The sequence below is a fragment of the Oreochromis aureus genome, linkage group 16, assembly GCF_013358895.1.
Source record: "Oreochromis aureus strain Israel breed Guangdong linkage group 16, ZZ_aureus, whole genome shotgun sequence".
In the NCBI taxonomy this organism is placed as follows: Eukaryota; Metazoa; Chordata; class Actinopteri; order Cichliformes; family Cichlidae; genus Oreochromis; species Oreochromis aureus.
Window position 1 is genome coordinate 20,890,440 of NC_052957.1, and position 10,550 is coordinate 20,900,989.

At 42.7% G+C, this 10,550-nt stretch overlaps 1 protein-coding gene across 2 annotated transcripts; it reads left to right on the top strand.

The window, feature by feature from the left end:
* Window positions 1–76: 76 nt before the first annotated feature.
* gpr161a (G protein-coupled receptor 161a) lies at window positions 77–7,423 on the top strand. 2 transcript variants are annotated; one of them, XM_031734450.2, is made up of 6 exons: window positions 77–614; window positions 2,154–2,544; window positions 4,142–4,863; window positions 5,003–5,110; window positions 6,064–6,189; window positions 6,362–7,423. In XM_031734450.2, exons 2-6 carry the CDS (start codon window positions 2,201–2,203, stop codon window positions 6,631–6,633), a joined length of 1,572 nt encoding a protein of 523 aa, XP_031590310.2. In that variant the 5' UTR covers window positions 77–614; window positions 2,154–2,200; the 3' UTR covers window positions 6,634–7,423. The 2 variants fall into 2 exon arrangements, with proteins under 2 accessions (XP_031590310.2, XP_031590311.2); XM_031734451.2 differs by having other exon boundaries at window positions 2,157–2,544.
* The last annotated feature ends 3,127 nt before the right edge of the window (window positions 7,424–10,550 follow it).

The following is a 10,550-nucleotide window of genomic DNA, read 5'->3' on the forward strand; positions in this document are numbered from 1 at the left end:
AGCCTTCAGAGTTTTCTGATTGGATGAGGGGAGGTGACGTTTTAGTGCGGGAAGCTATGATCTACGTGGGTGGTCCAGCTGGATAAAACGATGCAGCTCAGTAATTCATTCATAAACAAGCCGGCCTGTCATCAAGTAAACACTCACGCACACATTCACATGGCTTTGTAAGTACTAGTATAAACGCACACGGTGCGTGTGGCATCCGCGAATGAATACACTATACTTTTATAGTTATTCTGCACTTGTCATGACGATTTGATCACAACAGACTCCACACGGTGAAATAACGTTAGCTGGTTCAATGGCAATATGAAAGCAAGACAATGCTCCTAAGCGACCACCCACGGACGGAAGGAGACTGCTCGGGGAGGGAGTCGAAGCTGAGGTGGGAGGTGGATGGGGAGGAGGACGCCATTGCAGCCGCAGCTGGCCGTGTGTGACTCGGCGGAGGAGAGAGACATTACCAAAGTGAACAATGTCGACTGGCTTTCAGGGATTTCCCTGGCTCGGCTCTCTCTTCTGGGGCTGTGGTGTGGAAACAGAGGAGTAAGATGGACGTTTTATCCCCGTCGAGAGTGAAAATGTGGAGCCGCAGCGCTGATCCTAATCAGGTAAAAAAAAGTAAAAAAGAGCCGAGTTTCAGGGGGGACAATGGGGGAAAGTTTCGGCTAAACTTGGCTAACTAACGGTAGTTGTTTTAGCTAACGTTAGCGTTACCGCTAACTCACCGTGCTGCACCTTCTTCACATTTGCATTTGTCTGCACGGAAAGAAGATGCAGTTTTGTTTTGTTTTTTTACTTCCATATTCACGCTAAATCAAAAGGTTAAAACTAACCAGGAAACAAAATTGTGAGCTTTAACAACAATTATGCTTTTCCGATGCGAAATAATGTGCAAAGATAATGCTTTCCACCAGTGAAAGGCTTTAACTGTGACCGAAGACTGTTTAATAGTGAAAAGTTTACCCTGGCTGTAAACAGAGTCTTTTAACGTGGTGAAAAATAGTGTTCAAATCCTCTATAGTTTTTTAAAACTGCAGTAAAATGTTGCTGGAGTTATTGTTATACATTAGTAGAGTTATATTGCTAGTACGTAAACACATATGGTGGTAGGTGGTACAGTAACTGGTGTTTGCTAGTTTTATTTCTGACACTCTTTTTAATCTGTAAACATTTACTTTTGTACTTTGAACCTTAATGTGAAACGTGTTTGTACCACTTTACTTAAAGCCCTCACTATTTAGTATTCATATGTAGCATACATATTTTATAAATATGTAAAGTTTGTACTATGGAGCAAAATTTGGGTAAATCCAGGTAACTTCAGAGTTTACCCTCGACTGTGAAGGCAGTTCACTTCTTACTGCGGTATATCCCCGTGGATAAGCTGCAGTCCTAACCTGTTCTAGATGAGGTTATGATCAAGATTAGACCTCAACCACCTCCTGACCAGTTAGTTTTCTGGAATATATCAGTCCTAGAAGAGTGATCTGGGAAGATCTGAGGTCTTCATCTTTCTCTAAAAAGCATCTGTAATTAATATTTAGTCTTAGATGCATCTTTATTCTGTAATTTTATTTTTCTCTGTTGGCTGTAAACAATTCTGCAACTTCTTGTTGTTGTTTTCGCTCTATAAGCATAAATATTTGATGTCAAACCAGGGCATCTGTTTGGGGATTGAACTTGGCCATAGATTAGTTTGAAGTCAGTTTTTTGCGTTTATTCTTTACTCACAGAGCGTTAAACACTATTGATAGTTTGTCTGCAGCAGCTGTATTATGCGTTTAACCTCTGAAAATGACCTGTGCATGTTTTTGATTGCTCAGATGCTTTCAACGCTTTAGATTTGATAAATCCTGGATTGACTACTTCATGTTACCCTAAGCCCAAATCTTGTTGTTGGGCTAACTAAAGCCAGATAACAATATCCTGGGTATGTTATCAAACTTGCTTCATAGTACAGGTCCCTGGTCTTTGCTATTAGTTTTTGTGCTGCAGAAAATAGTAAAATCCATGAGTTGAGTTCCAACTGCATGAATGTAGATTGATGGTTGAAGGGTTGTTTTTCGCTGTAATTCATGATATTATTATTTTTTTTTTCTTTGTCTTAGTTTAGCAATTTTTTTTGTCTAATAATGCCTTCTCCTCAGCAGTCCCCCACCATTCCTTCACCAGTCCGGTGGCCCAGCTTCTCACCATGAACACCAGCAGGAACTGTACTACAGTGGGGAATGGCGAGGGTCTGGCTGCCCTGGAATCAGTCTCCATTGTGACCATCACACTGCTCGCCTGCCTGGGGAACTTTCTGATTGTGGCGACCCTTTACCGCAGGCCTTACCTGCTCACACCCAGCAACAAGTTTGTGTTCAGCCTGACTCTGTCCAACCTGCTGCTGTCCGTGCTGGTGCTGCCGTTCGTAGCTGTGAGCTCAGCAAAGAGAGAGTGGATGTTTGGGGTGGTGTGGTGCAACTTCACCGCCCTGCTCTATCTCCTCATCAGCTCTGCCAGCATGCTCACCCTCGGAGCTATTGCTATCGACAGGTTAGTGCCAGATTATACCGTATTATATTGTAGCCCTATAATCTCAGCATTTAACTTGAATTATTTTAAAAAGTGAGCCCTTAAACGACACTGACATTAGGACATATGGTTCCCTCCAGCGGAGAACTTGTAGACCATTTTTGGTCTCTGCTAATTTCTGAGAAAGATTTAGCTGATAAATGCATCACTATATTATTAATTTATCCCAGATGTTGGGAGATTCTGGCATCAAATGGACTAGAGCATGAAATTTAGTGCTGATTTAAGTCCTGAAGCTGGATGTAACCAAGACAGTAAAGTTACGGTAAGCATGGGGAAACTGAAGGTTAGCAATTTTCCACTGATTTTCCACTTCAAGCTCAGATGAACGTTACGCTGAATAAACTTTAAAAAAATGCTTTTGGTGCATTTCCCTCTAATGTCACACTCTTGTAAATAAGAGAGGTTAACCACAGACTTAATTTGTGGTATTTTTCTGTAGATTTCTCTGATCAGGTGATGAGTATGGGCTTAAATGCTTGAACTTTAAATGCCTGCTTAAACAAATGCATGGAATAAAGCCAGTAAACATATTGCACGCAATTTTGATTATAAAAATGTTTAAGTCAGAGACATTTTAAGGCACTCTATTTATTCCAACAAAAAAAAAAAACAACAGATATTTGGGGTTTCCTATTTTTCATTTTCTGGTTCTAGTTTTTAGACTCGATTGTATTTTGCCAATATTTTGTGCAAATACTTTGTGTAATAACAAACTCAAATGGTCATTCAGACACAAAGTTTAGTTTTTTTGCTTTGCTTGTAAGACGGGGAGAATGGTTAATTAATTTCGGTTATCAAAAAAATATACAGTAACATACGATATCATCTCAGAAAATGTCCTTCCAGCCCCATTATTTGTCCATCAAACATTCCTCGGCTGTGAGGTTTTCTCTATGTATCCATGTTTTGTTTGATTGCAAATTTAAATTCTTTGGGTTGTGGCTTATTTGTTCAGAAAACCATGCAATTAGGAGACACCTTTGGGACTCGAGGAAATTGTTAGCAGCTGTTCTGTTGTTTTCCTAAATGCTAGAAAACGCCTAAAATGATTAATCTGATGTTCAGACCAATAATCAAGAATTGAATGACTTTTGAGATTAACACTAAAGTTTCAGCCCTTATTAAAACTTCTTATCCACATGCTCTACTTTTCAGATTTTCTGGAGCTACTTTTAAACCGCTGCAGTTGAATAGTGTTTTAATTCTGTCGGGTGTCGCAGAGCTACCGAGAGCTACTGTAAATTTTCTGTGTAGCTCACAGTTCCTGCTGTTCTCACTGCTCACCTAATTATCCTCAGCATCCTTTGGGAATTTTAGATTACAGAGCCTGTTTTTGTTCTTCTGCCAAGCCCGTCTGTTCTCTTCTGTTTGCAGCTTTTAGGAAAACATTTCACAGGATTGTCGGGCAGAGAGAAAAGTGCAGCTTTTAGCTTTTGTATCACGGACTCCAATCTCAGCAGCCTGTGTGTTACTCTGATCAAAAGTCTCCCTGGAGGATGGTGTTGAGTTCCTGTTGTGCAGATTTCTTCATCATGCTCATCTCTCCTCACAACAGGTACTACGCCGTGCTCTACCCGATGATCTACCCCATGAAGATCACAGGCAACCGGGCGGTTGTCGTCATCGCCTACGTGTGGTTTCACTCGCTGGTAGGCTGCCTGCCTCCTCTGTTCGGCTGGTCCTCCTTTGAGTTCGACTGCTTCAAGTGGACGTGCGTGGCGTCGTGGCACAGAGAGCCGAGCTACACGGCCTTCTGGGTCACCTGGTGCATCCTCCCACCCTTCTTTGTCATGCTGGCGTGTTATGGTGTCATTTTCCGCGTAGCCCGCATGAAAGCCCGCAAAGTTCACTGCGGGACTGTTGTTGTGGCCCAGGACGACTCCACTGGAGCCCAGAGGAACGGGCGTAAGAACTCGAGCACCTCGACTTCCTCTAATGGAAGTCGGCGGAGCCTCGTGTACGCAGGGAGTCAGTGCAAGGCTTTGGTCACCATCTTAGTGGTGATTGGCACCTTCCTCATGACCTGGGGGCCATACGTTGGGGTGGTGGGCACTGAGGCCTTGTGGGGTCAGGGCAGCGTGTCTCAGTGGGTGGAGACTCTGGTAGCGTGGCTGTCTTTCTGCAGCGCGGTGTGCCACCCACTTATCTACGGCCTGTGGAATAAAACGGTGAGGAAGGAGCTGCTGGGGATGTGCTTTGGAGATCGGTACTACAGAGAGTCGTTTGCCACGCGCCAAAGGACGTCCCGCCTCTTCAGCATCTCCAACAGAATCACAGGTGGGACTATAGCTGGGGCTCTCTGTGTCATGCAGATGTGTGTCTGTATGTTGCTGGTTTTATCTTTAGTAAATGCATGGCTGGTTTAGATTTATATTCCTGCGGGATGTGATGATCTCATGAGAATTTGTGTTTTCAGACTTGGGGATGTCCCCACACCTGACTGCCATGCTCGCGGGTGGAGGACAGCTGTTGGCCCCAGGAAGCAGCACAGGAGACACTGGCTTCAGTTTCACTCAGGACTCATGTAAGTTGCACACAGGAAGGGGGAAATAATTGCTTCATATCAAAAACTCCAAGCAATCTCAAGTGCTGCGAAGAGCATGCCAAAGCAACAGGTGGCGATATAACCCGAAGCGTTAAGAAATCTACTATGTACTAATAACACGGTGCACAGTCTGATATCCACATTTAAGTTTTTCAGTGGTCGAAAAAAACACCGTTTACATGTGGTCGAAAGGCAAGTACACAGAAAAGTCATATTTACCAAAACACCCATGTACGTGTAGATGTAGCACAAGCTGTCTTACCATTGTGTCTATTTTTTTTTACTGACACGACATGATATTAGTGCATCTTCTGAAAATTCCCGCTAATTAAAATTCATACATTTCCAAAGCTGATCTTTCAGTAGCTCCTCTGTGTCCTTTTTGCCTGTGTTGTGAGCTGTTGTGTCCACAACACTGTGTTGTTTCAATACGTTTTTGTAGGGAGTTGACTAACTTCAATAATCATTGCAGAAAACTTGTAAGTGTATGAAAAATTAAAATGTTGTAAAAAAACAAACAAACAAAAAACCTGCATATTATCATGCGGGGCTGGAGCCTATTCCAGCTGCCAAAGGGTCAAAAGGTTGGGTAAACCCTGGATGCAGATGAGGATCTGAAAAAATGAGTTAAGTTTAAAATTAAAAGGGAACAAAGCTGTAAACATGGAAGTTTGAAAGCCTTACAAACCTTACTGCATCATACTCTTCTTTGTTGGGCAGCCTTTCTGTTTTCCGACTCATGTTTTTAACTGATCCTGTAGGGAGGGCAAGTGGTGTCATGTTCAACACAAACAAATGTCTTGTGATCCACCTTTGTGTGTACATTTCTGGCCATATGGTATGAAGATGACTTTTACAGCAACATCCCTGCAATCTCTGTTAAGTTCTGCTTGCAGTTAACTTGCAACGATCCTCTCTATTTTCCCACACAGGCACAGATGTGATGCTGCTGGATAACTTCTCCACAGATGGCTCCTCCCTCGCGCAGCACCACGGGCCTCCGTCCGGGAAAAGGAGGAGCTCAGTCACCTTTGAAGACCAGGTGGAGCATTCCAAAGGTATCTGTCATTCATTTCCCGCTTCTACAGAAGATTAGAGAGCAGGGAAAATACCTCAGGCTTCACACGATACACAAATGACCAAAAAGAAAGAACAGGCACCAGGCAAGAGAATTGTTTACTGTAGCTTGTGTTTACCAAAGCTTTGACTAATGTTTGTTGATTTCCCCAGCTGAAAACACATCCTCAGTCCAGATCCACGCAGAGGTGCACAAATCTCTCGACATGTTCGCCTCCTGCTTGGCAAAAGCCATAGAGAGTGATGCTAAGCGCACCCTGTTTGGGGAGAGTTCAGCTCTGTCGGCAGGACTCCTCACAGCGAGGGCCGCGCCGAGGCCCAGATACCTGGAAGGCCAGAGACTGAGGCTGGAGAGTATTGATGAAGGGATCGTTAAGGATGACAGAGGTGAAGAAGAGCAGGATGGGGAGGAGAAACCCACCTGAACACAGCAGCTTTCCCACTCTTGACACTGGTACAGAGCTTTGTGGTACCGCTGATGAAGTCTGCCCTCTTTACATGTGGATACTCCTTACTTGAAATTGTTAGCGAACAGGAAGAGGCACGTTATTCATCCTACGACGTTGGACCCAGTGCATAGCATCAAATCTAATAGGAAGCCTTAACTACTGTAACTTCATTGGTCTGATCATTGTATTAACTTCTGCTATAGTATATATTATGTTATTGTATGTTTTTAAGCTTAATAAGAAAAATTGCCTCAGTGGGCAAAATGAAAGAAAATGACAGCATCTTTTGACAGATTAGCTCTTTTCAGGTGGATTTTCTCTCCTAACACTGCACTCAGTAAATCTCCACTAGAGGTTTTCCACTCACTGTGGAGAATTAGACTGTGAGGTATGTGTTTACTCAGCACAGGACAACCTGTACCTTTGTCACTCTTACTGGTACAGGATGAACTCCAGTAATTCGGGTTTGCATGGGAAAGATTCCCATGATTACCACTTTGTGCCAGATGTCAGATCATGTGACCACTTCAGATGGTTGTGCTTCTGCAAATCTGTCCCTGCGAGGCATAAAAAAAAAACTTTCCACTGATAATAATATCTGAGACATGTGGGTTGATGGTCAGGTGTGTGCAGGTAAAGAAACTAAATGGTAAATGGCCTGTATTTGTATAGCGCTTTACTAGTCCCTAAGGACCCCAAAGCGCTTTACACATCCAGTCATCCACCCATTCACACACCCATTCACACACTGGTGATGGCAAGCTACGTTGTAGCCACAGCCACCCTGGGGCACACTGACAGAGGCGAGGCTGCCGGACACTGGTGCCACCGGGCCCTCTGACCACCACCAGTGGGCAACGGGTGAAGTGTCTTGTCCAAGGACACAACGACCGAGACTGTCCAAGCCAGGGCTTGAACCGGCAACCTTCCGATTACAAGGCGAACTCCCAACTCTTGAGCCACAATCGCCCAGTAACAGTGTGTTTAGTAAACACACTGTTACTGGGCGATTGTGGTAAAATGATTGGCTAGAATCCAAAGTGTATGACATCGCAAGAAAAAAAAAAGCACCGAAATGTGCGCTGCTTTTCGGTCTGGTTACTACCGTTTATGTCAGAACCGGTGCCCATACCTAGTGTTTACAGACAGTGAATAGACCAGAGTCATTTTCAATATTATTATTACCACCTGTCACTTTGCCTCCTGCAACAGTGAAGCTTTACTGAGTTCAGAGGCATCACTGGTAGATTTGGAAAAACTAGATCACCTGTGGGTTTAAATGTTAACGTTATTGCAGCCTTCCCTTCCAATGCATAGTGATCTTTAAACATAGTAAATTGGTGGATCATAAAACAAGTTGCTTTGGAGTGAGACAGTTTACTATATTTATGTACTGTTCAGTCCAGAGGGATGTACTACGAAGGAAGTTCAACCACAACAACAGTTGCCTCAAGGCGCTGTTTATTGTACTCAGTTGATCCCCTATGAGCAAGTACTTGGTGACAGTAAGAAGGAAAAACTTCCTTTTAACAGGAAGAGACCTCCAGCAAAACCAGGTTTAGGAAGCAGTATGGTTATTAAAAAAAAAACAATCTGAAAACACACACTGACAAAGGAGTTGTGGAAATGGCTTTAGTTTGCAGATCAAAGTCAAATTAAGTTTGACTGAACAGCTGTTGTGTGTTCTAGTAGCTGCAGTTTCAGCAGAATCAAAGAGACTGGTATAACAACATTTACACACTTCTAAATGACCCAATTAATATGTGCACATTCCAGTGACAATGCGATGCAGTTTGCATTTCGTTCAGTGATGTTAGTAACGGTACGGCATAACACTTTGCATATATAAACATATTCTGCCAGCAAAAAATCTCAAATGCACCTAAAAACATGTAAACGATTCATTACAAACATGGCACTTCCAGATGATTTAAAAAAAGAAATGATGTGATGTGTTTATCATAAGTTACCATGGTGATTTTGGCAGGTTGAGAGAGAGCCACTTTGATGACACGGCTCAACATAGCTCACTGAGCCACTAATCACTTCTTAGTACACATCTGAACTTCACGGCCAACATCCGTAGTATGAATAAGGGGCCTGCTGTAAGCACAGCTGGAGTCCTGGAATTTCATGATTACGTGTGACTGTGGGCAAACAGTTATTGCACTTAAACACACAATGTGTACTCTTTCACTGCAGTTTCTTATCAGTGAAGACCGAATGAGCTAACAAGAAATGGAGATCATAGGAAAATCAATAATCGATCTTGTTGATCTCAGAAATAAAATGTTTGTGTGTTAGTGTTCAGTGTTGAATCAGAGGAAACCTGAGCTTCGGGAACATTCACTGGTACACTGGGTTGTACCTCACCTTATACACTCTCTGTATTAGGAGAGATTTTTTTTTTATACGTAGAGCCCAGTTGTGGTGCTTCAGTCTTACCTCGTATGTTGAACAGGTACTATGTTTGTAAGAAAAAAAATATACACCTGAGAAGTGATGTAACCTTTTCATATACAGTAACTGTTAATACAAATGTTTGCATTAAATTTTGTTTTTACATAAAACATTGTTTGAATTCTTTGTGTCTGCTGTGAATGAGAGCTGAAGCCAAACAGCAACCAAAACATTGAATCACTGAGCTGTTTGTTTCTCTTTTTCTGCAAACAAGCCGCACAGTCAGCATCACCCACAGCTGTATTGACAACCTGTTACCTGGATCATAAAATACTTTATGCTGCAAGGAAGAATAAAAGCTGATACCCCAAACCTCAAGACATCAGTAACATTAGTTTATCACCTCCATAAATGTGAAATGACTTTAACGAAAACGTTCAATGTGTTTCTTCCTTAAAGAAAAAGTTGTTGTTTGGCCCCAGATTTGGGCCTAAGGTAAAAGACGCTCTTGGTCTTCTTTGCAAAATTAGCTAAATCTGCTCTCTTTTCTATCAGGCAGCCTGGAGTAATCTTTGGCTCAGATTTCATTTTGTACATGTCAAACTTCTGGTTCACTCTTGTTTTTAATCACTTGTAAATTATTGCCAAGTTAAGTCCCATTGAGTCATGCTCTGAACTGGAAATTGTTATTCATGTACTTATTTCATCACATTACTGTAATTGTATTTTTACTTGTCTAACCAAAAATGTTCTTGGAACATCTGCAGGTTTCTCAGACCGCTGCTGCAAGGCTTCTCACTACATATTCCAAGTTCTCACGTCACACCATTGCTGAGCCAGCCGCACAGGCTCCCCATTGAATCGGAATCTGCTTTTCACTTTTAGAGCTCTTCACAGACCAGCACCAGATTACATCAGCGAACCTTTACACCCATACATGCCCAGCAGGGATGCATGGAGGTAAAAGGAGCCCCCACCCCGGCTCTGGAACACTCTCCCTCTGAGCTTGAGATCTGTGGACTCTGTGGTCTCCTCATCTTTTTAGGCTTGAGGTGGGTTAACTTTTTTATGTTTTTGTATTTTGTTGTAAAGCGCTTTGTGATGTTTATCTCAAAAGGTGCTATAGAATGAATCACTTTGACGAGTCACAGGGATTACTCGTCCATACACTGGTTTCCACAGGAAACTGGGTTTGGACTAACAGAGCAGCTGTTCAGTAGAGCTGTATGACACAGGTTTGACCCAAGATCAGCTGCTCTGTACACCCACGCCAGCTGTCAGTATCTGTCAGCAGGTGCCGTCTGTTGCTGAAGTCGAACACTTAGTCTAAATTTTCCATCCAAACCCAAGTGCAGATATATTTGAGATACCATTCGACTTTATTTTTTATTTTTTCCAGGTTTTGTAAAACATATTTTTGGGGAGAAGATCCACAGCTTTCTTCCCCCCGCCCCCCCTTTCTTCTTCTTCATCAACAAGAAATTTAAAGCATC